Source organism: Opisthocomus hoazin, chromosome 5, assembly GCF_030867145.1.
Source record: "Opisthocomus hoazin isolate bOpiHoa1 chromosome 5, bOpiHoa1.hap1, whole genome shotgun sequence".
Lineage (NCBI taxonomy): Eukaryota > Metazoa > Chordata > Aves > Opisthocomiformes > Opisthocomidae > Opisthocomus > Opisthocomus hoazin.
In genome coordinates, this window is record NC_134418.1 from 7,040,822 (window position 1) to 7,068,699 (window position 27,878).

Sequence of the window (27,878 nt, forward strand, 5' to 3'; positions counted from 1 at the left end):
ATCACAAGGAAGTGATGGGAAAAAAAACATTAGGAAAGAGTCAATTAAAATTAAGCCAAGGACTTCAGGATCAGGGCTTGTGTAGAGACAAACAGCCTTCCAATAAGAATGTAAATCATTTTATAACAGGTTTTTTTTGCTTTGATTTTTAATTCTAGTGGTAGAAAAAGGATGTTGTTTCTGCCAAGATGTCCTCTGGTTTGAGCCCTCAGAAGCTTTTTCAGGACTCATCCCCAGCGGGTCCACACTCAGACTGGTGCTACTGGAAATAATCCTTATGGATACATCACATTCCTATATCACATTCCCCATGTCTGGAGGTGCCACAGGCAATGTTTTCCCACAGGCATGAATTTGTTTCCAGCTCAGAGTTTATTCCTTCTTGTGGAAGAGGCTTGGTGAGGTCTCATTGCTGGGTTCAGGCATGACTTGAATCTTTTGGTTTTTGAGAGCAGCTTCCCTCATCTTGTAATACATGAACTCATTCTGCTGGAACATGCGCAGCTCCATCTCCGTCTGGACACGCATGACCTGAGGGATACAACAGGTTATAAAACCTGCGACGCAGGGGATCTTGAAGCAAGTGAATAAAGCACTGCCTAAAAATTAGGATCGTCCTTCAGGGATGTCCTAGGCCATGTAATGACTGATGCATTTTAATCTATGTGTCCCACCAGCAGGACCAAAGCTGACTGGGAACAGATCTCCAGTTACTTTCTCAAACTTGTTTATCTGTGTACTGTGAGGGTGAAGAAGGCATCAGCCCTTCCTGTACTCAGCTCTTCTGCAGGCTGCTGGGAAGCCTCACGCTCCCAAACCTGATGCAGGACCCGGAGGCGATGCTGTGCACAGCCGGGGAGTGAGTGTGCTTCCCATTCACACCCTGCGCTGACCCTTCATGTGACCCATCACCGAGGTGGGGGTCACCTCATGTGGGAGGAGGCAGGGGAAGAGGGGAGGGATGCTTGGCCCCTCTTCAGCCGCATCACAGCTGCTTCTCAGAATTCACCATGAGCAGAGTGACTCCTAGTGCTGCATTATGGCAGATGCTCAGAAGAGATTTTAGGAAATCTTTCTACACCTGTCTGTGAGTTTATTCAACCCTCGGTTTAGGAGCACAGAGATAAGCATGTGCCGTATATCCACTATTTTCCTTCTAAAGGAAATACAGAAATGGAGTGCTGGGGTCTCACCCTCTGCTGTCTATAGGGAAACAGTCAACAAACAGGTTGGCTTTAGGTACTAGATACTCATTTTTCTGATGATATAAAATTGTACTAATAAAGATTATAGCTCTGCCATAACGGGGACTAAGACATCAATAAAGGATTTAATTTTGGATCGTGTAATTTTTTGGGCTAATAAAGGAGGACGTTGTAAAGCCAACCGGACACATCAGGTGAGTTAAAAGCTAAAGAAATTATAGATACCCAGCTGCAATTGTAAATAGTTCATCACAGCTGAGCAGACATAACTCCCTGGGATCTGCAGCTCTTGACCCTAAGCTAGGAAATATACCTATCAATCATCTGACAAAAAAATGTATTGCAGCTCAGAAGAACAGGGGAGTAGTAAATAAAGAAGAATGGACATCCATAAAAGAAATCAGTTGGTAAGCTGCGAACATCCACCATACATAATTTGATATAGCAAAATTGTAATGCCACCCATCTAAGAGCAGCGAAATCAGGCTGTTTGAAGAATGGGAGGCTCTATCCTTGGGCATAGCACTTTCAAAGAAGATTCAGGGACTCAGTAGCCATTTTTAGTGGATTCCCTGGTGGAGGATAAAAGCTGTTTTACAGAGATGAAAATCTCCCATAGGAAGGGACATGCATTTCCCAGCAGACTGTAACATAATCTAGATAAGACCATGGCACTGGCAAGAACCAGTCAGTACTTGATCGATCTCTCAGCTCTTATGGATGGATTGTTTCTACAGCTTTCATGTAATTTTGCCCAGACAGACAGCAGAGACAACACAGCAGAGGACACCAACCTCCAGGTCTTTGGTAATTGGGTGGGAAGGTCCATGGGTTATCAGGAGAATGGCATAGGCTTTACAGATCAAGCCATGCCCAGCTTCAATGAGACCAGCATGCCAGTGAGTCACTCCTGCCCGCATCACGGCCATCCCCAGCTGCGCGTTGTTGGGATGATATATTTTCCTAGAAAAACATGGAGTCAATTTAGTTCAGGAAAGATCTGGGTTCCCAAATGTTTGTCAGTGACGTGCCATGTTTGCCAAAGAGCAGACTGTTTACTCAAGTGAAGATGCTATTGCATTCAGTGCCACTGAAATGTGCAGCCCTGCTTAGAAAGGGGCAGGGATGTGGTACACGAGGACACGAGTTATATGAGAACATGAGTTGTTGTGAAAGAGGATGAATGACCTGCGAACAGGGAAATTTGGACACCTGGATTGGAGAATGCCAAGCTCTGACATTCCACATTATTTTGGCACAAACAAAACCCAGATCTGACCCTACAGCCCAGACAGCACCAACTTCAGACACTTAATGAAGTGCCTAACTTGAGAATGTAACAACCACCAGCTTCTCATTCAAAGTGGGGAGAGAAAATACATGGTTCCAGAAACTCCAGAAATATTAATCTTATCCACTGGAGATGCATCCTTGCCTCCAGGGACTCTAAGACTACTCTTCCACGGTCAGTAGCCAAGGTGGGGAAAATGAAATCTGGCCTCTACATCCAACTTCAGAAGCTCAGGCAGAGTTAGAAGCTGCTTGGATTTACCCGAAAAGCTGCCTTCAAGGGCTTAGCTGGCATATTGAGTTGGCAGATCTTAAAGCAAGGAAGGAAATTACTGCAGTCCACAGTCTGGACTGAGAAACTGTGGAACAAGGAGGGGAAGAAGTTTCCTCTGTGTCATTCAATTAGCTCGGTGCTGGGGCTGAGACATGAAGTGGCTTGTCAGGCTTGCAAGCCAGGAAGGTGACTCTGTCACCCCTCTGAAAAAGAGCAAAATATCACAGGTCTTTTGGGGTAGAACTGACCAAAAAGACAAGTAACAGGTATGAGATACTCTCAGCAGGAGGGTGAACAAGATGACGAAATGGGCTTTACTCTCTTCTCTATAGTTTCCCTTACTTTTTTTTTTTTTCTATTTAATATTCATCAGTCTTGTAGTAAAACCTCAGTAATAATAAAGTACATCATTTTCACTGTGAGGTTTGCCCTGGATCTCTGTGAACTAAGTCTGAATTTCTTCATTCTCACCGAGCTTTTACCACAGGACTCGTGCGTACTGATTTGCCAAGACAAAAATCCATGTATTATTCAAGAGTGAAGGGATATCTTGAGAGACAGCCATCTGAAAGAGTTTTTTTTTTCTCTGCAACTTCCCCTTCCTGCGGGGTGCAGAGGAACAGACCCTCTCCTGCAGTGACAACCTCTCTGCCCGGCACCCAGGCTCCATGTCTTGCCACCAGGGCAGCCCTGAGATGCTGCTGAGACAAAACAGAGGCTGATGAAAGATGTACCCAAACCCCTTGCCGGTTACAGTTTAGTAAATCAAGGTGTTTGGGAGCCCTTGTGCATTCAGGAAAGTGTCCCTCTCTGTCTGGTGATATAATTAGGTCCCAACCTGAATGCCAGCACCGCTGCCCTGATGGGAGCAGACTAAGAACTCCTGTAACACACTGCCTAACACTGCATAAACACAGAGACCTGCCAAAAATAAGGCATAGGCATACAGGTAGCCATCCACCATCCTCTTGGCGTAGTCAGCTGCTTCCTCAAACATCTGGAGGTAAGAGAGCACCTCGGAGGCAATGCTGAGAATCCTCAGGAGGTAGATGTTCGTGTCCCCCAGCACAGGCTCCTGTTTCTTCAGGCACTCACGGCACAGCTTCACGACCTGCGCCCAGGCAAAGCCAAAGCATAGAATCATCGAATCATTAAGGTTGGAAAAGAACTTTAAGATCATAAAGTCCAACCGGCAACCCATCACCACCAATCTTTGGCCCCAAAGCTGCCACGCCAAAGCCCAGTGGGTTACATGGTCCACATCCGTCCTAGAAGCTAAGTCAGCCTCCAGGAAGGTGGAGGAAGATAGACTATGCTTTTATTTGTTGAAAAACATCAGTCTGGCAAAATTATTGGTGCTCAAATCTTCCTGTCCCAGGGTTACATTTATAAAACTGGTGAGGAAGTAGTGATGTCTAACGTTCAGGAGCAGAAAGATCTCAGGAGGTTGGGTTTTGTCAGAGACCAAGTGCCTACAAGACTCTCACACCCAAACACCATCCAAATAACCTCCTACAAGCACCTGGTGCAATGAATGCTCTTGATGACCCCATGGGGCTGGGGACACACGGCTATGCTGTCCCATGCCTGTCTGCTCGGCTGCATCACAGCTGCACCTAGCCCTGGCCCAACGTTCAGATCTTTGCTCTGGGGGCTTCAGCCTTTCCCAAAGTAAGTTCAAACCCTGAGGCTGTTGCTTTACGTGGAGTGTTTTGCTGAAGATTTTACACTCTGGAGAGAACAATTAAATATTTCCTGGGTCAGCAAAAGAGGAAGAAAAGAAGTTACTTGAGATCTCTCATCCTTGGCCCTTGTGGTCTGTTGTCCAGGTGGGACGTCGGTCTTCCACACCACACACCCACCCTCAGCATCCAGCAAATGAGCAACATGCAGGAGCCAGCAGAGGAGATCAATACAGGCAAACACAGCTCAGAGCTCGATGTGGCAAGTCTCCTTACTGTCCTGTCTCTCACCCAGACCCACTGCCTTCCTTTTTATGAGGCTACCTGGCAGAGCTGACTCATTACACTTGCCCTTAAGTCTTGGTTTTTTGCCCAAGAGGCCCCTGCTTCAACACCTGTGTCAAACAGAGGTGCTGGGAATCATTTGAATCTCCTTGTATCATCATTACGAAAGAAACCAGTCTGGGATGTTGTCTCAGACATGGTCATGCTCTACAGAGGGCATAAACCAGTGCCAGCTTTTGCATTTTGAGCTGCCAAGAGGGCAGGAAGCACGTGGGGATATTCAGGTTACAGCAATGGGGGGTTGTTTCATCCTTAAATCGTCGATGTAGAGTGGGAGAAGACCTGCTTTTCCTGGCAGTACATACACAGCAAGAGAGTAAAAGCAGAACGACTCACTTCATGGTAAAGTCCCTCCATGCGGGCCTTGCTGATCTTCTCTAGTGTGTCCTTGGAGAACTGGATGACATCCTTCACTGTGTCAGCAGAGGTCTGGGGACAACATTAGGAAAACCAGTGAGGAAACACACTGCCTAACGCATGCCAAAATACCCTGGCTGAAAGGATGCTTCAACCAACCTGAGCAGGAAACAGCTCAGCGAGATGTTTCCCACATCGTTCACTACCTTCCCACCGCTGGCTGTATATCCCAGCATCCCTTCTCAGACCTGCCCAAGACTGGGCTGAAATGATCCTGCTACCAAGTTGAGAGGCAAAGCTCCTGATGACTTCAGCAGAAGCATTGCACATCAGCATCGTGGCCATGTATATCTGGCATGCATCACTGGGTTTCTCGACTCTTCCTCCCCCCAACTTCTCTCCTCTGGAAAAGGGACAGAATTGACCCTGCAACTGGGAGGTCTCACGAGACACCAAAAAGGCTGTGAAAACCAGTGGTTGGCGTGTATCAGGTGCTCCTAGTGCAGCTGCTTGAGAGAAATGAGGCTCTTGAATGAGAGATGGGTGGAATAAGGATAGGAAAGATCACTAAATTTTACCTGCTCTGAGAAATGCTGTCATTAGGTCCAAACACCATAAGATGGTTGGCCTCAGATTTCAGCTGCACCCAGAGAGGGAAATGCGTTTTCCCACACACCTAAGAGAAGTCTGGATTTCACTGTATATTTGAAGGCATGATGCACATCTAAGCATACCTGGCGAAACACTAACCAGCTCCTAATTAGCTGCCTTCTGTCTCTTCATTTAATGCTGAAATATAACCTTGTGATATCCAGCACAAGCACTCATCTGCTTTTCTGAGCCTTTCAAATTTGCATTTTCAAACTGTTCTAGCTATCACGACCTTGCTTTAGGTAAACGGGGAATCTGAAATCAGCCCAAAAGCGCCTGACTCCAGGAGCCAAAGGAGAGGCATGTGCCCAGCAGCCAGGCAGGACCTCTGGGTGTGGATCCAAAGCAGAGCCCCAGCGTTGCAACAAAGGATGCAGAGGTTTGGAGTCAGGATCATGGGACTGTCTCGTTGTCTTTTTCTCACACCTGGTCAATCAGATTTTTTTTTCAATCAGAATCTGTGAAATTCAGCTAGTTGGGAAAAGCTCTTGAAAGATTATTGTGGAAGGAAAACCAGTAGCTTTTCAGAGCCATATACCCCCCATCTATTTATGGATACATACATATGTGTTATGATTTATTATTCTATGTTATTAGACTGAAGCTATCATAGCTAATCAGATTTTGGCAGCTGTTTGAGCAGCACGCGGCGTCTCCTAGTGTGCAGAGCACATTCAAAGGCAATGTTAACGTCAGTGCAAATCACACTGCTGTGCTGTCTGAGTAAAGCCTCCTAGAATAGGTACTTTAACGAGCACTTCCATAGCAGCTTTGTCTAATAAAAATCCTCTCTCGCATTTACTAGACCCCTAAGCCTGTTGCCATTATTAACACTGGGAGCTTCGCTACTGTTTGGAAGTGGTGAAGGACTGGAGGTCGGAGCGGCTGTTGAGGATGTGAGCTGTCAATCTTGTTAATATTCATAGCGCTTTTTCCACACAGCTGTGAGCGTTGCTGCTCTCGGGCAAGTGAGCCTGAATTCAGAAAATGCGGTACAGCCGGCAGCGAGCAGACGTGCTCTGTGGCTGAGGTCAGTGTGGATACTTATTGTCTGTGGATGGAGTGTATTTTTAATAGCTGAAATCATGCACCTGGCATAGTTACAGGCTTTTTCTATAGAAGTACTTCAGGTTGTGGAGGACATTTACCAAAAGTGCACGTCATCCCGCTGTGTGCTGCAGAACTCCTCTAATGCTCATGAAAAGGGGATGGTGCATCTCACTCCTCGGTTGAGGCTTGATGGGTGTTGAATGACGGCTGAGATTTTTTTATGCCATCTACCGGAGTAGGTGTTCAGAAATATTTCTACAGAAAGTCAGATAAAAATGCTTCTGCATCGGAGTACTGAGCTCTGTGACAGCTTTACATTAGAAGAGGGGAGTTTCAGTAGTCAGGATGAGCTTTAAGATGAAGCTTGATAATTTAGTAATCGGATGATACAGCAGGGTCTTTTGCACCAGCAGGGAACTTGACCCAGAAAGTAAATGGTCTCCTTTAGTCTCATGTCCTGTCTCCCATCGGAGCTCCCTGACATCAGTTTGATCCTGTTTCTCTGAATCTTTCTCAAGAAGAGACTTTTACTCTGCAACATCCAGCCTTTCCAGACTGCCACCTGTATGAAAGAGTCATCACGAGACTGAGTCTGGCTTTCTGGTAACTGGGCTGAGCTGGAGGCTGAGGGTTTTGTACTCTTTCTCAGGAAGGAGCAGCTCACTGGGCCTCTCCTGGTGGTGCTGGTCTAAGAGCTCACAGTTCCTCATCGCACCTTCTCTGTTTGGTCCTGCTCCACGCCAGTCCCTGAGCTGTACTGTCTAGTTTGTTACATGACTGTTTGACAGCGCAGATCAACGACTTGATAACACATTAAGATGCTCTTGCCCTGCCTTGTCTTGCCTTCCCTTATATGCTTTGTAGAGCTTGTAAGAGGAGAAAGCCCCTAAGCTAACACCACCACAGAGGACAAAAAATATGAGCAATTATAACCTTGGGCAGAGGAACAGAAAAGAAGCACTTAGAGCTACCAGCATGCTCATAAACTAGAGCTACTGGCCAAGCAACACATCCCACTGCCGACAGCAAGACACAGCCTTGCGCCCTCCCACTCGATGACTTGTGAGACCTCCAAGGGAAACAGAGATTATTTAAAAATGAACAAACATATTAAATCTTCACAGTCAGTCTGCCCACAGCAACCATGCACAAATGCCAGGTGATGGTACAAACGCCCTGTGACAGGCCTTTGCAAGGAGGGACTGGGAGTTCAGGCTTCCCACCTTCCTGGAGCCAGTGTGATGGCACATGTTTTACAAATCGTACAGCTTCAGCAGAGCTGGTTAGTCCAGTCACCACAAACCTGCAACACATTCTCCTTTCTGCTGTTCAAAACTTTGATTCCCTTTCAGTTCCACAAAAAAACCCACAATAAATACCAGCATTTTTCTCAGCTCTAGACCTAATTTTCCAATATTTTAGCATTCTGCCTATCAACGGACTTTTAGGTTAGAGTCAAAGGCAATTTTTGTGGGCTTCTTTACATTAAAAATTGCACTTGTGTTGCACAATAGGGTTTAAACTGGCCTTCCATGGTGGGCTTGAATTGGTGGTGTGCTCAATCAAGGTTCAGTTCTATTCTCTTTTCTTACATTGGCACTAGTCAGGCTTCTGCCATAGTCTGACTCCATTCCTATTGAGAGTGTCCCCAGGCTGAGGAACCATGGTCACAGAGACCCACAGATGCCTTGGTGGAGGAGACGCAGCCGCCTCTGGGTTTGGACACAGCAGGACAACCCATACCTTGCTTCCCCCCTCCTTCACCGCCAGCATCAGGTCATCCTTGATCCGTTTCTTGCAGTACTCGCAGGCGCAGTCGAAGTAATACTGCTTCTTCAGCTGCTTCCGCCGCTCCTCGCTCACGTTGAGGAAATCCACGTACGAAACAGTCAGCTCGTCCCCTGGAGAAATCTTGCTCAGCGCCCGCAGCTCGATCCTGGGTGCAAAGGAGACGAGATGTGGACTTGGAGAAGCAGCAGAAGCAAAGGTGCAGCCGTAGAGCCATCAGGGACAAATCCTGTGACATGCCCCTGCCTTGCAGAGGTGAGCCCTTGCCCTTAGGTACTGCTTTAGCTCTTCAGCGAGGCAATGCCAAGATGGGCAGCAGTCTGGTTAACCGAATACAGAGTAAAAACATGGTCAGACCAGTTTCTCCTGCCCCTCGGCAAGTCCCTGGAAGGGATACGTAAGGGTCTGAGCTATAAACAGATTACAGCCCCATCACTTTGTCCAGATGGGGGCTGGACTGAGACATAAACTTCTACTATGTTGCAGGAGATCTTACCTGAAGAAAGCCCTGAGATCAGAAATACACAACGAGCCTTGCAAAATGCTGAATTTGGACATTAGGTCTTTTTTTTTAAGTCCTTCTTTGCATGCTACCCGCACATCCCTGGCTAGACTCCCAGATCCTGAGATCTGCTGCTTTCAGTATCATTTTCACTCCGAAAAGTTAAGACACATTCCCTCTGGGTGCTGGGTAAGAGATGCCCTCGCCCTGTTCACACATCTCTACATAAAGGCTTAGAAACAATTCTCTGGAAATAGTGTTTTTTATACAGCCCATTTGATCTGATATTTCAAATATTAAACACAAGGAAATTGCCAGTCTCTGTTAGTAAACAAAAATCCACAGCAAATCCTTAATGACAAGTTTTGGCAAGCCAGATTATTGCACCTGCCTTTCTCTCACATCTTTCCATGCAAAAGGTCATAAATAATGTGGACACTCCAAACTGTTCCCTCACTGTTTCACTCTACAGGCTAAGTCTCCCAGTTACTCTGGGCCACCTCTCAGTCGTGGAAGTTGGACAGGAACAACTGGCTGAAGAAATTGGCCAGAGTGGGAAAAAGCTCCATCAAACACCAGTTGCGAGGTGATGCTTCTATACCCATCTACTGTCCCATCTACTAGTGACTCTACCCACGGTTAGAAATACTTTACTCGAGACCAGTGACCCTGGGCTTTCTGCTCAGACCGGTTTGTTGGTTAAACATGTTTTTGCAGCTAGGCATACTCACAGGTTATTAAAATGAAGCCAGTCCCATTGTCTGAGCTCCCACCCCACCGTCGCACTACAGCGTGGTACGTCAGTCCTGGGACCCCCTCAGCGTGGGCAGCTTGGTCGTCCTCCTGCTGAGCTCAGCGGGGTGTTTGATGGACACGCCTGCTACAAGATGGACCTGGGGCGGACCTGCTGGCTCCCACCTGAACATGATGGGCTTTAGACGGGCCCTGATGAAGGTCTCATCAAAGGCATAGGTGGCATAGAAGCTAAAGGTCTCACCAGGTGCATTAAAGCTAAGACTTTTGGGGAGAACAAGACTTTTTCTGACTTGACTTTTTCTGTGTGATTGTATTACTGCAAAGGGATTGTAATTCCCTTGTAATTCCCATTACAAGCTCTCAGCACCAAGGGTGTAACTCTGAGCCTTTCGGCTGTGCTAAAGCTGCTGTGAAAACCACTCCCTGAGGCTGGTCTTGACCTTCTCTGGGTGTTAGATCATATCAACAGCATATTTCATACAAAATTTATTACTAAACATGCCATCGTCACGAAGGGCAGCGATTAGTGATGTCACAACAACGGGAAAATGCCAGCCAGAGAAAGGTGCAACCCACCACTCCAGGAGAAAGTGCATGAAAAAGAGCAATTCCTGTCAGAAAGGTTTACACATATTAACATTCCTGTTCACACTTAACGGGATCCTTGTCAAAGTGAGTCATGCAACCAGAGAAGCAAAACCAAGCCTCTGACTTTTATGATGCCCCTGATAGCCTCAGCACTGTAGGTATATTTTAAGCAGCCATCCCTGGTGTGGAGGGGATTGATAGCGTTTGGGATAAGCCTGGAAACACATGGCATAATTTAAATGCTATAGTTAAAGAGACACTGCCAGCTGAGAGCACCCAACCAAGCTTGTCCCATGTGCTTTGCCCAGTGTCTGCCCCAAGCGCCAAGGACCTTGAAAGATGCAGGTACAGGCACAGCGAGCACCCGGTAGCTCAGAACTCGAATTGCCCCAAAATAGCAACTCTAATCAGAAGCGAAACTCATTTGCCGGTGTTTATGGTCCTATCTATAATGCACGGAGTAAGCGTCAATGGCGAAGAAGACAGCTTCAAAAGTGTTTCACTTCTTATCTGAGAAAATTGCGTGCGTGCTTGAAATTAAAGTTTAAGGACAACACTGTCCCTTTAACAGGACTGACTATAATAGATCAAGTGCAGTGAGCTAAGTAGAGAACTTTTCTCTTTTTCTGCATATATTTTCGTGATTTCTTCAGTTTGGATCAGGTAACAGCGGCATCATTAAAAGGTAAAACATTCATCAGGTATTACAATAAAAAGGGATGAAACCTCCATCTCACAGTATTGCCGCTGGAGGCAACGCATTCAGCGGGCACCGTTTGTTGCAGAAGAGACGTGGGCTATTTAGTATGTCAGTAATGCAATCATTCCTCATCTCCTAATACGCAAGGTTTTATTTTGGGCTGTACAAGATTAGCGAGACCTTGTTCTGACTTTCATGCTCTTGCTGTAGTCAGAGGAGGAGAAATGAGAAGTGGAGAGGGGAAATACTGACAGGAAGAAGCCGAGGGAGAGGGTGAGAAGGCAGGGAGGGAATTCGCACTGGGGGAGACGGTCACAGTACTACCACCTTTGTTTTAATTTACTGCAAAATGCAAAGTTAAGTGAGGTTTGGGTTTAGTGGGGCTTTACACGGGGGAGGAGTTCAGAAAACAGGGAAAGTGAAATTTTCTGCAAACAGAGGGCTGTTTATAACTTTTCCATCAAACACAGGGCATGAGGGGTACAGGGCAAGGACAAGGACGATGCTTTCAAGACCAACCCACCTCATCTGTGTGTGGAACATTGATCTTACAGCCTCATGACTGAAAGACAAAACAAACATCTGCAGTTTACACAGGTACAAGCACAATGAAAAGAAAAAATGGGTACACGGTGCAGAGCATCGGGACGTCGTCCTGATGGGGGACAAGGGGGTTTCCGGCTACTGGCTTGTGTCCCACCGAGTGTAGAGCTTCACTTATGCTTCACTTATGCAGCTTCACTTATGCAGCTGCTGTAACTGAATCGCCCATCGCTGGGCCACAGTGGATTTGGGAGAGAGCCGTCCTGGCACTGTGATTTTAGGAGTGGTCTCGGCCAGGGGATGAGCTAAACCTGCTTCTGGGGTATGGCAGGTGCAATAGGGTTAGCCGTCCTGCACAGAAACATCTCCACGGACATCAGCAGCCATGCTCTCTAAAACATAGCTTGAAATGGAAATCAGACTGGGATGTCAGCAGCAAGGACTGCGCTCTGTGTGATGAGTTTAGTGGGTACTCAAGTCAGGTATTGTGCCCTGAGTGCTGACAGAGAGCTCTGTTCCCACAGCAGAGGATTATCACCAGGTTTCCATGGAAAGACAAGAAACCTTCATAATTTACCTGGCCAGTTGTACAACATCACCAGATGGACCAGGTTTAAAGTCAGTAACAGGATAGACACTGGAACTTCAACAAGCTGCCAGGAAACGAAAAGACATTCCTCTACTCAGCACCCAGAAACTCAGACTTCGGGATTGCTGTCACTGCTAATTACCTCCTCCATTTCCCCGGCTTGCTGGAGAGGTCCTCCATCATCCCACTGCGGAGCTGATCCAGGGCAATTAGATGTCAGAGCACAGACTCCAATATGACTTTGGATCAGGCCTTATTTTCTACCAAGGTAATCATCCTGATGCAGTTTCATTTTCTCTTTAATCATTTACCAGCTGCTTGATAAATGCTGGTATAATTTTATTGGGTAAAACCAGCAGCAAGAACCAGAGTGCACAAGCAATGGATTAGTTAAAGAAGAGGAGGTTAGGGGGTTAACTTACAGCACTGAAGCTTGGTGAACATGGAAATTTATAAAATCTTCAGCCTGAGTGGAAAATCTGGATGAAATACTGCAGCTGTGCAGTTTGTGGCAAGCAGTTTGCCACAGTTAATGTCTTGCACATCATCCAACTTGCTGGACCCGCAGCAGTTTCTACCTGTGCTGGCCTGGGAGGAAGCTGGGAAGTGCAGAGCATCCCTCCCGCAGGCTGCCCCAAGCGCTGAGAGCAGCAGTCTCCACTGCCAGCCCTGCTGAAACATGTCTGGGTTTCCCACTCCATCTCTTTCCATCTCACACATCCCGCAGAAGTTTTCTTACAGGGCTTGGGTAGGAACGGGGAACGCACAGTGGCTTAGAGCATCCCGCACTCACACGTGTCATGGTTTGCAGATAACAATCACAATTGTCATTAAGATCCCATTGCTAAAGAGTTAATCAGTGATTAATGGAGATGGTACACTCTCACAGAGATGAGGGGTTTGTTAGGAATGGTTATAATCACATCAGCAGATAGTGATACAAAGCTGATTGCAAGCTTCGGTTATGAGAAACTCTTGGACTGTGGACTCAGTATAATCTTTAACAATTTATTAAACGTAATTGTTCCTTAACTATTTATAAATAGAGCCTCAATATAAGGGGTGATATAAGCAGCTACTTAGTACTTTCTCTGCCTATTTTGAGTCTGGTTTCAAAACTCACGGGGAAAAATTCTTTGCTGGATTTGGAGTCACATCCTGTGTATTTGTTTAGTGCATCAGACAGGAGAAAGAGAAAACAGATCCTCTTTAAAAAGAAAAATCCTAATTTTTTTGTTTCTGAGCTAGAGAAGGAAACAAGAACGAACACTTTCCAGGGCAGGGATCTGACACTGCGGGGTTAGCGAGCTCTGCTGAGTTGCCCGTTAGGAGGCAACCCCGCTGCACCCGAGGAAAGAACTCCACTCACTTGCCGTTGTTGAAGATGACGGTGCAGTTGGGCCAGCAGTCATGGTTGGCCTGGCAGAGGTTGGGGAAGATTCCCACGCCAACAGCCTGCAGTCCTCTTTGGTCACTGAGGGTAAAGCCGTTGCAGCTGATCTAGTCCCAAAACACAGGCAGGAAGAAGCATTAAAGGAGAAAAAGCTGAACTCAGCTACAGTCAGGATTTCTCAATTCCTGGTGATGTTTTAGAAGGGGTATATCTCCAGCATCCCATCCCCAAACTTTAGGGAAAATGGAGGAGTGCCTACGAGATTATTGCAGAAGGTAGTTGTAGAAATTACATTATTAGTTGGGGTAAAACATCAGGAGAGAAGCGATGCAGACCTCGGGCAGATGGACCAGCTCAGAGCAAGGCTGAGTAAATGCTGCAGAATATTTGCTGTTAATATTCTTTTGGGATGTTTTAGATAAATTTGGTTTGGCTGTGCATTGGTTTCCTTATATTTGCTTTCTGCAAATAATTCAGTAAAAGGTCACAGGATAATGAATTTGAGGCAATTCAAGCAGAGCTTCCACAGAAAGCAAAATTCACGCTTATTAAAACAGGTATCAGTTAGAAATTAAACCTTGAGAGCTGCATTCAACCTGGTCACTTTGACTGGGTGACCCACAGAGCTTCTAAAAAACAATTACTACTATTATGAGTCCCAGACAATATTCAGAATGACTACTTTTGGGCGACATATATTCCAAGAATGAATTATTAGACTTTTCTATAGGGTACGTTATTATCGCATCTGAACAGAAGAGTTTTCAGCTGCAAACATGAGCAAAGGAAGCCTTTGCAAAGAGAAAACGCGATAGGATATACCTAAGGAAATTATTAACTCAGCTGCTAATTATTTTACTCTGTTAATAGTTTTCTTTCCTTTCTTAACTGATTCTGTACTTTACCCTTACTTCCTTATTTCTGTACGAGCAAGCTGTGCCGGTCACTAGTACTTGGGTCTCCCTGCGCCCAGTGGACTGGCTTTTCTTTCCGGGATGGGTCCAAAAAGATGCTGTGTCCCCTCCCCGTGCTGGGGCTGGCAAAGCCACCTTCTCCAGCATCAGCAGAGGTGTGGGCAGAGCGTGCGCCTCAGCTCTGCTCACCCCGGCCCCTCGGGCAGTGCTGCTAGCTGAGGGGTTAGCGCAGCCCGGGACGCACGGGCTTGGACCAGGGCTGGGGGCAGAGCAGCGCAGCCTGAACGGGCTTCGGGGAATCTCTCGCTCTGCTACACGGAGAGCAAAACTTTGCAGTTGACAAGTTAGTAATGGGTATTATTAAATATATTTAGTATTTTTTACCTATTTTTATTTTATATATATACACAATATATATATAATACACATGTAAAAATCTAATGCACACAATATATGAAATTAATATATATAGTAGAACAGACCTGCTATATCCAAATATATTCTAATATATTTACTAAAAATATATTTAAATATATTTTCTCAGCTCTCCCAGGTGCAGAGAGATGCCCAGTGTGACTTTTGATGACAACACAGCACCTACAGTTGCAAGACACGTGCCTGCACGGTTAGACAGAGAAAAGGTTTCAGACCTTGCCCTTGCCGTGCCTCAGTTTCCCAGTGTCGGTGCAGAAGCGTTGCAGATGGGGAACGCAGGAGTATTCAAACCACCTGCAGCAAATTTCAGTCTGGGCTATCCCAGATGCTACAGCCTCTTAAGGGCAAGAGAGGGATGAACTCAGGCATCCTCAACTCAGGCCAGCTGGAGACCTTCTCCACAGAGCTGGCATTAAAAGCAGTCCCCCATTTGCTCTCCCACCCCTCTGACGTACCACTCCGAATACGTGGGAGATGTACTGCATGCCGAACTGCTGGCTCTGGGGTGGCCAAAACTCGAGGAAGCTCTCCACGTCAGCATGGAGCTCCTTCTTCTCCTCCTCGCCGAAGCTGTCCACGTGGTTCTGCAGGTCATCGATGGAGACCAGGCAGCCCTCTGCCAGCCCGCTGCCTTCTCTCTCTACCTTCCACATGACGCGGGCAGCCAGCCTGGCCAGGAGAGAGCCCCAGGAGTTAGCACCACCACCACCTGCTGCAAGGAGAGAGACTGAGGACATGGAAGTTCATTTCATGGGTGGGAAGTTGTGTGCAGACAGACAGGCTCAGCATCGGATGGCTGATGGCTGGTCACCATCCACGGGCTTTTGAAGGAATGGGAGACACAAAATTTTGCCTTGGCATCTATGTTCTCATCTGGAGAAGTGCTACAGACCCCCCAGGTCCCCAGCCCTCCACAATGGCTGTCATTTCCTTGGGGATTCCTCTCCTCTTCTTATAACGGAGCCGGGATGTAAATCAAAATCAATGTATCCTGCAGACAAATTGGGAAGACCCCATTTTCTCTTCCAATTTTCCAGCTCCTCCCCACTTTCTCACACCTCCAAAACTACCCCGACCAACTCTGCCTCATCACGTTCAGATGTAGCACAGTTTTTTGCAGCCCAGCACCAAAACCAAAAGCAGGACACCCTCACACCCTGGATGCTCTTCCAGGTCCCCATCTCATCAGCTCAGGGATGCTCCTGGCCTTTGTCAAACCATCTCCCACCTGCACCCTGCCCAAACCAGGCCACTCAGCTCTTCCACACCACCATCTGGAGGGACACCCTGTCCTCTCCCACCATCCCCTGGGGCCAGCTCTCACCTGACGTTTTCAGTGGGTACCTTGCCATACTTCTTGATGGCAGAGCACTCATTTTTGTGGTTCAGCCAAGCCGCTCTCTGGCAGGTCCGGTCGCAGTAGTAGGCGAACTTGCACTGGCCGCAGCGGTGGAGCCTCTCCTGCCGTTTGAAGCAGGTGTGACAGATGAGGTGCGTCAGGCTGGAGGGACAGAAGGACCCGGTGGCTCGTACCTCGGCAAAGGTCCTGCCAGCTTTGCATCCCTGGGCTCCCCACGCCCACTGAGATGGACAGCCTGAGATCTTTTGGGAGGGTGGAGAAACATCCCACCCAGCTTTATCCTCGGGGTGCCTGCCCAGTGCTGTTGCTTTTCTGTTTGGCTACGCCAAAGAGACAAATATTTTGTTTAAAGTAGGGCAGCAATAAAGTATTCCCCAGCTCTCAGACCTCTTGGCTCCAGCTCATCTGCTCTTCCTCAGCACCACCACTGTTAATAGGATTTTCAGTCTGTTTTCCTTTTCTGTCTGGCCCGTGATGAAGCACCAACCACCCATTTGCTGAGCAGCAAGCAGATGCCTAATGACTCTGTAGCTCAGGCGAGCACGAAGAAGCATGTGAAGGCAAATAGCCAGCCTGAAACCTTCACCTGCCCGAAAAGCCTCTGAATTTGGCTGAAGTGAAACCCCTCCTGAGCACTGAGGCTTTCCTGGGCCCCGTGTGGTCTACCTCCATGCCTGAGGGACTTAGGAAACCATTGGGAGACCAAACAGGAGCGTGGCTCTGAGCCATCCTAACTGCTCTCCTAAGCTTTCCTTAGGCACAGTCATGCTGTGGGGATAAAAGTGTGCTTCAGAAATACTCTGCTAGTGAGCATACGAGAAGTGTATCACAATGAAGAAGAGTGATAGATAGAAGCGGTTGCATAGGGAAACCCTGTGTTTGTGCTGCTTGAATCCAAGTTATGTTTCCATGGATTAAAAAGCAGCTTTGCTTGTCACTTTTTGTCACTGGGCCAAAGGTGTAGATGTGCTGGAGGCATTGCGCTTGGCAATTGTGGCATTGTGTTGGACTTTACAAAAGGATACCAAAAGAACAGCCTCATTTGAGGTAGCTCCTCTCATCACAGAGTCGTCTTCTCCTCCTTCCTTCAGTCGTGGTACATGTTTCCTGGCTGTCCACCACCAGGAGACAGCAGCACGGAGCCCCAGGTTGGATGGATTTGGGGCTCTCCTGGTCTCAGTGACTCCGGATAGATGCTTAGCATGGATTAGTGAAGCTCTGAGGGACCAAGGCAGGCTCCCAGCCATTTAGCAGGCACCCAAGCACAAATGCTGAGGCACAAATGGGTTTTCAGCTGCCCAGGTATGGACAAGGAACACCAAACAGCTGAAGACAGAGGAAAGATGAACTCTCAGGAGCTCCCAGGAGCACTGGGTGGGGTAGGACTTGGGGTGGGCTGGCTGCTATGCCAAGCTTAGAGAGCAGTACTTGCATTTATGACCACCATAAGATTTTATTAATAAATCCAGGGGATCTTTCCCTTGGAAAAGGGAAGAAAAAAAGATTTCTTTTTCTTTACACAGTCATGGGACAGCTGGGAAACACCTTTCAAAAGGAGCAGGTATCTTCTTTGTGGGGTTCAAATCAGGATTTTCAAGAATCATCCTGCAGTTGTATGTGTGTAACTATAACCAAGGGCTAGGAGAGAGGGCAATGAATCAGAGGATGCTGGTGAGGAAGTCTAACCTCATGTCCTCCTCCGGGAGTGTCCAGAGCCCCAGACCAGGGGAAACCTCCCCCATGTGCCCCTTTCGCATGTCCAATTGCTTGCTTCTCTATTGGGAAGGAGGGGCAAACACTTTGATCTCCTGCCCAAACAACTTTGGGACTTTTGCCTTGCTGCTACTTTTCACTGCCTGGTTTGGTGTCCCCAGCTGTCTGCTTCTCCAGGCAACTGCCCACACTACCTCTGCCTCCAGCCAGGCTCAACAGCATGGGAGAATTGAAATTCCCACCACTTAGACTCTGACGGCCCCAGAAGGAAGGTTCTCATTGCAAAAAGCTCACTGACCACAGAGGCTTCACTACCAAGAGAATATTATCATCATCCACAGCCCATAGCGGGGAAACTGAGGCACAGGGAAATAAAAAATGTGTTGACGATCACACGAGGAGGCTGTGCCACAGGTGGGAATTGGACCCACAGCCCCAGACTCCGCAGCTCGCAGACTGTCCTGTCTCTCCACCACACAGGTGAAGGGTGGGTGTCAGGAGGATGGGGCCAAGCTCTTTTCAGTGGTGCCCAGTGACAGGACAAGGGGCAATGGGCACAAACTGAAGCAGAGGAAGTTCCAGCTGAACATGAGGAAGAACTTCTTCCCTCTGAGGGTGACGGAGCCCTGGAACAGGCTGCCCAGGGAGGTTGTGGAGTCTCCTTCTCTGGATATATTCCAGCCCTGCCTGGACAAGGTCCTGTGCAGCCTGCTGTAGGTGACCCTGCTTTGACAGGAGGGTTGGACTAGATGACCCACAGAGGTCCCTTCCAACCCCTACCATTCTGTGATTCTGTGATTCTGTGATTCTGTGATTCTGTGATTCTGTGATATACATATACATAGGCATATTTATATCTATCGCAGTACACTTAGAATGTACTTTCATTCCTCTGGCACTGTTGCATGAGCTGCTGACACAACCCACCCTGTGCCTTGGCTCTCTCAGGGTGAAGAGGGCCATTGATTTAAAGCAGAGGGCCATTGATTTAAAGCAGAGGGCCAATGATTTAAAGCAGGATGACCTGCAGCAGACAAAACTGTGTGCGAAGATGTGGTCTGGAAAATGACAGCGAGCACGGGAGGGAGCCCAACGCAAGGTAAGCACCCGGGATGGGGCAGGGGGGAGCACGTGTCTGGGAAGGGGTGCAGCCAGCTCCATTAAGTCAAATGAAAGAGCTGGGAGCTGGTGAGAAATGTGAGGCTGTGCTCTGTCAGCTGTCAAGTCAGAGGGGCAGAGAGGTGCAAGAGAGATTACACTCCTTGTAAGGCAAAGGAGAGCCAGGGAGCTGATAAAACCCGCATGGTTACGTTGTGCCGGGAAGAACAAGCACAGGGAGATATCTCATGTGGGGAATGGGGCTCCCTCCTGCCGCCTGCGTGCCTCCAGGGCAGTCAGAAAGCAAAAAGGCAGTTAAAGAAGTTTCCCTGGAAACAGGAGTGACAGGTTGGAGCAGAATACAGTGCAGCAAAAGCCAAGTCCTCAAACAGAGGCTTGTCACCCCGCAGCTCTCCCTCTGAGAACAGGAAAATACTGAAACGTCGGCTTTGCATTTTGCTGTTTATTGCACAGGATATACAGAGTTTCCAAAGCAAACCCAACTGGTGGAACTTACCACCAGCCCTGGAAAGCCCTCATTTCTAAGCAACTGCAGAAATGCACAAAAAAAAAGTTTTATGAGACTTCTTGAGGAGAAGAAGGAACAGCTCATGTGATGTTGACACTGCAGACACAATTACTCATAAGTAATCTGACTGGTAGGTATAAGAAATACTACATCTCTCACAAAACCCTCATGGGATGCTCTGTGCTCAGAAACGGTTTAAAAGAAGACCGGATTTATCGATAACGTGCATTACCAGAACTCTTTACAAACTCCTGCTGTCTCGGAGGAGCTCAGAGCCAGACACCCCAAAAGGGGATGGCAAAGCGGGGCTCTCCCTCAGCCCCAGGGCTGGACTTTACAAAAGGCTCTGATACCATGTGTTCTGGAGGTAGAAACCACCAAGGACACCAAGGGCTTGCAGTGGTCCACAGTCTCCGCGCTCACCCCCTCTGCAATGGTTGAGGTCCCCCAAGGACAGGGGGAGCAGCCCGAGGTTAAACGTAAGTCTTTCAGCCTGTGGAAATCACCAGCCTATGAAATCTTCTCTGTCTGTCCTAGAAAGTGTTTAACAACCCGAAATGGCTCCAGGTAGCCAAGACTTCCTCTCCTTGTGGAGACAGCAGCCATGCCCATGTGGTGAGGATGCTGCATGGCCAGGCAGCACTGAGAGTTTCTGGAGAGATACCTGGGTAGGTACCTTCTGGTGTGGCATCTACCCAGGACCCCCGGAGGTTTGAACCCTCAGAGGCTCAGTGCTCAGCTTTCCTGGCTTTAACACAGGGACAATACAACTGCTTTACGCTGTGTCCATGGCTTCCGGGGTGATCGATGGCCACTCATTCACTGCAATCTTCCACACATAGTGAGAACTTTTCTTCACCCTGCCCAAAAGCAGGATCTTCATTAGCACAGTGATGTCTCCAGCCTGTCCAAGCCCTGCCAGGTCAGGGATTTAGCACTGACGTGGAGGGCAGGTGCCACACACTGACTCACTAAATGACTTTCTGGGGATCCTCAGGTTTCCTTGGACTCTCATCCAAGTGTCGGCCGAGCTGAACTCTCAGGGACTCAGGAGCTCTGACGTTACGTAGATGAGACGCACAACTATTACTAACCCTGGACACAGCTGCAGTCACAAAAGCAACAATTCAATGTGCCAGCCAACAAATGCAAGAGGTGATAGAGCACGGTCAGCTAAACCACAGCTCCCACAAGCATGGCTGTCAGTAAAGTAGAAGAAACAGACAGCTCTTGTGGCTGGTTGGACTGGATTCAGATGGATGAAGATCTGTAGGACCCCCCAGGACAGAGGGCTAAGTACTGCCACAGGAAATATATTAACCTCATCTCTGAGACATGCACAACCCAGACCTCTGCCAATCATTTCCCACCCAGCACCCACAGCATCTCATTCACTGATCTGGGAAAGCAAGGTGAGATGGCTGTAGCACAAAGGACTAAAAGGATTTCATTGAATAGCTGATGGACACAGTGAGACACTCACAAGCTAGTCAACATGAGTTTATGCTATTCTTTACATGACAGAAGATACACATAGACCACCGAACTTACACCTAAGTCCACCTGCTTCATATTTATTATTGGCTGGTTAGGCATCTCACTCCTCAATGTCCTACAGAGGATGGCGTAAGAATAGCCTAAGATGCAGGCAAAGTTCACTTGGCTTTCAAAGCAGAAGCTGTAACAATTCATTAAACACAACAGCCTAAGGAAATTCACTTATGCTTTCAGCAGTGAAAACACAGGTATTCAATAGCTGGCTTCTACTGAGGACACCTATCATGGTGAACTATTAGTACAAGAATGGTTTTGCTCCTTTAAAAAAGGGGGTTGGGACTTAGTACTTTCATCTTTAAAATGCCAGGGATGACACATCCTAGTTTGTCTGTTATGAGTGGAGGATTTATTGTACACTAATTTTAGACTATTTTACATTTAGTCTTTCATTACAAGCTTTCTTAGCCCCTTTTTAATGTGGCGTGGGTGTGGTTTCCTTTAAAGAAGCTAGGTTTTCTCCCAGCTTTTATTTAAGCTTTTGAACAAATGAAATTATAATAATAAATCAAACCCCAGAAATTTTTAAACAATGTGAATACGATCACATTAGCTCTCAGTTTTTATAGGTATCAGCTCAAAGAATTTGCTTTCGTAATTTTTTCAGAGTCATACTGCTATGGAAAATTTTGCTTTTCTTATATCCCTAGGTCATCTCAGCTACAATAATGGGGCTCCCTTGGAAAATGTTTCGGGCCTGCTTGATACATCAAAAAGGAGTGCAAAAATTGCACGATCTCAAGTTTTTAGCAATTTGCAGATCCCTCATCAAGCAGATCTTAAGGTGATCTTGGCTTTCTACCACATGACACTGTTTGCCTTGACCCCGCTGATGAAGGCTGACAGCTATATATCAGGCATCCCCATGCCCATAAGAAACGTAAACTCCTACAGGCTTGACAGCCAACTGATACGCCAGAGGAGAAGGTCACATACTGTACATTGAGCCCAGGCAATGGGAATGCCATCGTCCTGAAAGTGGCAGTGAGGAAAGAAGATCCGGGATCTTCAAAGTGAAGAGGGAAGGAAGGATTAAACCCCAGCACGTAAGCAGAGCACTGGAAAAAGCTTTAGTGAGAGTTAATGTCAATGGAGAATGCACAGGGTCTTTGCAAATTGAAAAATTACCCCAACAAAGGCAAAGAATCCCTTGAGAAGATATATTTCCAACCTTCTGCATTTATTTTTGGGTCAAAGTGGGCCTGACACTGGGGTTTTCTGACTGCTATTTCAGCTGATAACAGCAAGGCTGATTCAAACACAGATCAGACAGTGTGTCTGCGCTTTATCCAAACAGCAAAATAATGGAGATCACACTGAGTTCTGCACCCCCTTTCAATCAGGATTCATCATCTCTCTAAACAGCCTGCTCTAGTTCAGGTAGAAGTAACAGTCTTGATGCTGGAGTCAACACCAGGTAGCCACTGTGCTAAGCAGAAGGTTATGGAGTCATAGAATCATGGAATGGTTTGGGTTAGAAGGGACCTTTAAAGGTCATCTAGTCAAACCCCCCTGCAATGAGCAGGCATAGCCTTGTAAGTCACACCCTGGCCTTCAAAAATAAGAAACTATGAGATGTCTGACTTCTATAGGAACCTTCTTTAGCTTCACTTTGATTTTTATTTACTTCTGGACTAAAAGTCTGTGGCACTGGGTAAGAAGCTGCTGCTCAGATGACCAGCACTGGGTTGAAGAGTAGCAGCCCTCACCAGCCTTAATGACTTCAGGGACCTTCAGGGTCCCTGTGACCTTCAGGAGCTTCCAGGGTGGGATGCAGTCTGCAGATCTAGACACTTAGATGTGCTCATGTGTATCCTCAGTGTCTAAGCAGAGACACCATCAAAACACTCAGTGGGGTCTGGCAAGCCATTCAGCTCAAAGGTAGGTGTCTGTGTTCGGTGCACGTTACAGTGCTCCACTGACTATAACAGGCACTTAGGGCTGGTTTCACTCACCTGGACACAGGAGCCTTGTGTTATTTCAGGCTCTGCAGGGACACCCATCTGGCCTGCGAGGAGGCCTGATTCTCATAAATCCTGTTTTGTACCCGTCAGCCTTAAGAGGATGTCTCAGACACCCTCCGCCATCTCGAATGACATTAAACACCTACGGCAACTGAATCCTGCCTCTCTGCAAACACTTCTAACAGACCTTAGTTTTGGGTGTCTTAATTTGCAAGCTGAGTCCCAAACCGTATTGCTGGACAAGCCATCACATCAGCCTGTAAGTTGGTTCAGTTAAATTGATGGGTCTCATTTGCTCAGGGTATGATGGCTTGGTTACAGAGTTTTGTCAAAGAAAACATTTCTCCTGGCAAAATAAAATCCGCAACACCTCCTCAAACTCAGCCTCCTACTGAAAGACAGGCATTCACACTGCGCAGCTGGGTGACAGCCTCAGGTCCAGACTACTTCGGTAGTTCCTCACGTCAACGTATGGAGCAGGGCCTTTGCATCATTTAAGCCCAAAGCGTAGTGTATCCACACTTTCTGCTGTTAGCACCTAATACCGGGTGCCCAGATCTGTTGTTCAGGCTCCCTAGATCCCTGTACAGTCGGGGCAAAGAGGTTTGCTCATCTGATAAGTTTCTCAGAGTATGAAAGGTAGGTTTCCGCTATGCAACAGCCTTATGGAGGAGTTTCTCACACACCTGAGGTTAAACACCTACAGCAGACAACGCAAATTTTTAATTTCATAATTATGTTCTTCACCAGGACAAATGATGATCAGCTTTTATGGGGCTCCTCTGTTTCTGAAGAGCAACACCTCCCATCTCTTGACAGCTTTGTGCCCGGGCACAGACACAAGCTGCTTTCCATCCTGTAGTACAGCCACACCACAAAAACTGTTGTATCCCTGAAGAGCTGCTCCTACCAATCTGAAAAAGAGATCTTCGCTTCACCTGCTGTGCTCCCACATCACGTGTAGTCACACAGAAGACTGCAGTGTGGCCACTGAAGTGTGATGGACATCTGTACAGGAGTTGGTTTCAACAGCAAAATCAGGGGCAGGATTTCAGGGGCTCAGTGTCCACACAGGGACCAGGCTTCCCAAAGAACTCAGCTCCTCAAACTGCTGCAAAGTACGGACCAACTTTTCCAAGTACTCTGCACTTCTGTGTGCTTCCATGGTGGCCTTTATACACGAAGAAAGCAGAGCCATCTGGCCATCTAGTTGGTAGGACCTGAACTGAAAAATTAAACCTCCTAATCACTGATATTGGAATCCCCTTTCCATAGCACTCATGTACATCGCTTTCAGCAAGAGGTGAAGATGCTGACTGGAATTAGGATGATAGGATGATGGACTCTGGGCTTTGGGTTTCCCAATGCAGGGTGAGATCTCTTTTAATACTGTAGGCTCAACACCAGTTTTAGGACCTATAGATGCTTGTTTGTGGGCATGGAAAAACGCATTGGACTCTTCATCCATGCAGAGGCAACAGCGGAACTTTCAGGGCAAAACCAGGCACCATGGCCTAGCGTTAATTTATTCTTGCAGGTCCTTCAAAGCTCCAAGCTACCCTTCTTTGATAGCAATCAGTCCAGTGAGGGTTATCTGCAATCTAATACCCAGGGATAGCAGTAGAAGGTATTTTCAAAACCAAAGCTCTGTGTGTGTGTATAAGAGACAAACACCAGAGCAGTTTTCACAAGAAAAATGCCTGTTTCTGTTCTATCTCAGGCCCAGGATAATCCCTGCTGAGAACCACCGAAGCAGCATTTAGCTGGCACTGCCTGCTTCGGAGATTTTTGGAATGCATTTCACCACTGGCGTATATATAAAGCGCTTTGAGATGACGTGTGCCACGAGAGGGTAAGAGACCGTTACTGCGCAGCAGCATGAAGAAGAAGCAGAGACAGGAATGACGGAAGCCGTCCCCATCCTCCGCGGTCACAGAGAAGGGATGTGTGCACCTCACCCCCTCGCTGCTCCGTGGCTGGGCCTGCCCTCTGCGAGCGAAACAAACACAGCCTGGGCAGGGAGCGAAGCACCTCTCTCCCCGCCCGAGGTTTTCTGTCGGAAACCTAAGCCCAGGACACCGTCTGCAGCTTAAGAGCTGATGTGGAGATCGCTTCTCCCCTTATCTCACGTTACACGAGTGACATTTTCAAATGCAGTGAAGCTCTTCAGCATGGGCTGATCTACTCTCTGCATGATGCTCGCAACTTTTCACGTAGAAGAAAAAAAATTCTTAACCAGCAATCAAAATGCAAAATGTTTTCAATGGTTTAAAGGATAATTAGTATTTTTAATCAGGCATATGGGAGAAATCATTGTCCACAGGCACTTCCGAAGCAGACGTGGTATCACAGCAAGATTCCAGCTCGTGACACAAGTGAAACTAAAGCACAAGAGCTAAAAGGACACGTCAAGGAGAGACAGATTAGTCACTAATGACTGTAATTGAACTCAGGGTTAAGAATTCAAGAACTTTACATTTTATAATAAAAAATGATATTTTTAATGTGAGCTCTTGCAATGACATATTAAAATAAAAAGTAAAAAGTGTCATTGCTGCTATTGTAAAGATTTATAAACATGCTCACCCACTGACAGTATAAGGGCAAGGAAAAAGTGAATTAAAGACCCAAAAAACCTCATTTCCTGCTCTGTCCTTTTTATCCTCAATGTTCTGCTATTGCCAGATCATAGCAACACAAATCAGCTCCTGCTACAAGATGACCGGGACTAAAACAGCAGCATGAGCACTGCTCGCGTCCCAGACTTTGTCAGCGGAGTTGATTCAGTCAGGGAAAGCTCAGCCAGGCAGAATCACTCACCGCCCTATTCAGCATGCAGAACATTCACTGAACTCACTGGCAGTCTGGGGCAAAAAAATCAGTCTCAGGACTCACCACGACACCCTTGAAGAATGCTCACCAATTTCCTAAGCCCAGAAAGAAACCTCCAGCTGACACCTAGCTCCACGATTAAAAAGTCTGGGCCTAATTCTGTTCTCAGCATATCATAAGGCTGAACAAACTCCATTCATGCCTGAGGCTTTATTCTAGATTTATCCCGTCGGAGATTAATATAGAAGTTGATTCTGTCTTTCAGCTTTTAGGGTATTTAAGTGAATATTCCACTGACTTGAAGAGAAGAGGTGGGCGCCTACTAGCCACACCAGCAGCGCAGGTTGATCGAATGCTGTTTGTCCTTTAAACAAGCAGCAGAAAATAAAAATGCATTTGCACCAGAATTCAGTTTCTGGCTACATCAGTGTGAACAAAAATTTAAAACCAGTCTCGTGCAAAAGTGAAAGCAGAAACTTGTCTCCAGTTCACTCAGCCAGCTATAAATAAATAGAACAGGCTGCCCAGGGCGGTTGTGGAGTCTCCTTCTCTGGAGATATTCAAGACCCACCTGGATGCGGTTCTGTGCAGCCTGCTCTGGGTGACCCTGCTTCGGCAGGGGGTTGGACTAGATGACCCACAGAGGTCCCTTCCAACCCCTACCGTTCTGTGATTCTGTGATTCTGTAAATCTGAAATCACTTTACAGAAACCACACCACTTGCAGATCCCCACTAGCTTCTAGTTTGCAGGCAGCGGGCGACGAAGCTGCGTGTGCAGCTGGGAGGTGGCACACGTGAGCAGAGCACCGTGCAGCTCACTTGTATCGTGCGTTCTACACCAGAGGCTTCCACAAAGTCAGTCCGAGACGGCTGTACTGGAATGACACGCGCCCCTGGCAGCTCACCGGAGCACAGCCCGGGTGCGGATTTGCGAGGCACTGAACGCACGCAACTTTCACCGCATTCGGTAAAAGCCGACGGCACCGAGCACCTTGCAAGGTCACATCCTGGAAACAGGATTGCACCACATTCAGAGTAACAAAAGCTGTTCTGAGCCTCGGGAAGCGCATTCACTGTGCGCTGTGAACGCATCTGTACCGAAGCGCTCCTGACTTCCCTTCGCGCCCTTCTCCGATGCTGTCCAGACACTTTCAAACTCTTACCCGCCCGGCCAGAAGAAATTTTGCGTCGAGATGACTTTCAGTCTGTGTTGTACAAGTGCTTTTCTCTTACCTATCAAAAACCACGGCCGCGTAGGCTGGCTCCGCAAAGATGACATCCCCGGGCAAGAATTCCTTCTGCGCTTTCAAGCCCCTGCCTTTGCCTTCAGTCGTGAACACTTCGACTGACTCCATTCCCCCTTTCGTCATCCCAAGGGACCCCGAGGCTTGGGAGATGGGTGTCTCGGAGTCAGCCAAATCTCCCGTCACTCCCGTCAACTTCGACTCGCCGCAAGCCCAGGCTTATAAAAGGGCTGGCCTCCCCCCTCCCAGCCCCCGGCCACACCGTTTGCCATAGGAGGGCGAGGGGGTGGGAGTGGGAGAGGCAGGAGCCGAAGATCCCCCGCGCAGGATCGCCGACCTATGCAGGGAAGGCACAGGGCTGCGCCTGCTGCTTCATTAGGAAACCCGAAAAACCACGTTTGGAATTGTTCCTCGCGGCCACAAGCGGTTGTATATGTTACGACTTGGGTTAATTTATACTCACCCATTGGAGAGAGAATGTATTCTCTTTGCAGGGTATTTTTAGCAACCACATGCTTCTG

The 27,878-nt window shown here is 47.5% G+C and overlaps 1 protein-coding gene across 3 annotated transcripts; it reads right to left on the reverse strand.

Moving 5' to 3' along the window:
- Positions 1-97: 97 nt before the first annotated feature.
- SMYD1 (SET and MYND domain containing 1) lies at positions 98-27,789 on the reverse strand. Of its 3 annotated transcripts, XM_009934745.2 has the most exons (10): positions 27,347-27,789; positions 16,387-16,563; positions 15,518-15,731; positions 13,690-13,820; positions 11,712-11,750; positions 8,598-8,790; positions 5,133-5,225; positions 3,717-3,880; positions 2,000-2,168; positions 98-531 (listed from the first exon to the last, which is right to left on the reverse strand). In XM_009934745.2, exons 1-10 carry the CDS (start codon positions 27,481-27,483, stop codon positions 373-375), a joined length of 1,476 nt encoding a protein of 491 aa, XP_009933047.2. In that variant the 5' UTR covers positions 27,484-27,789; the 3' UTR covers positions 98-372. The 3 variants fall into 3 exon arrangements, with proteins under 3 accessions (XP_009933047.2, XP_075276417.1, XP_075276418.1); XM_075420302.1 differs by lacking the exon at positions 11,712-11,750; XM_075420303.1 differs by lacking the exon at positions 27,347-27,789 and having other exon boundaries at positions 15,518-15,771; positions 16,387-16,522.
- Between the last annotated feature and the right edge of the window lie 89 nt (positions 27,790-27,878).

Excerpts from the sequence above, each read along its gene's own strand:
- SMYD1 (XM_009934745.2), bottom strand. The coding sequence starts at position 27,483 with ATGACGAAAGGGGGAATGGAGTCAGTCGAAGTGTTCACGACTGAAGGC. Across the intron at positions 16,564-27,346 it reads GCGGCCGTGGTTTTTGATAG|CCTGACGCACCTCATCTGTC; the intron begins GTAAGAGAAAAG and ends CTGTCCCTCCAG. Across the intron at positions 3,881-5,132 it reads TGGAGGGACTTTACCATGAA|GTCGTGAAGCTGTGCCGTGA; the intron begins GTGAGTCGTTCT and ends GCCTGGGCGCAG.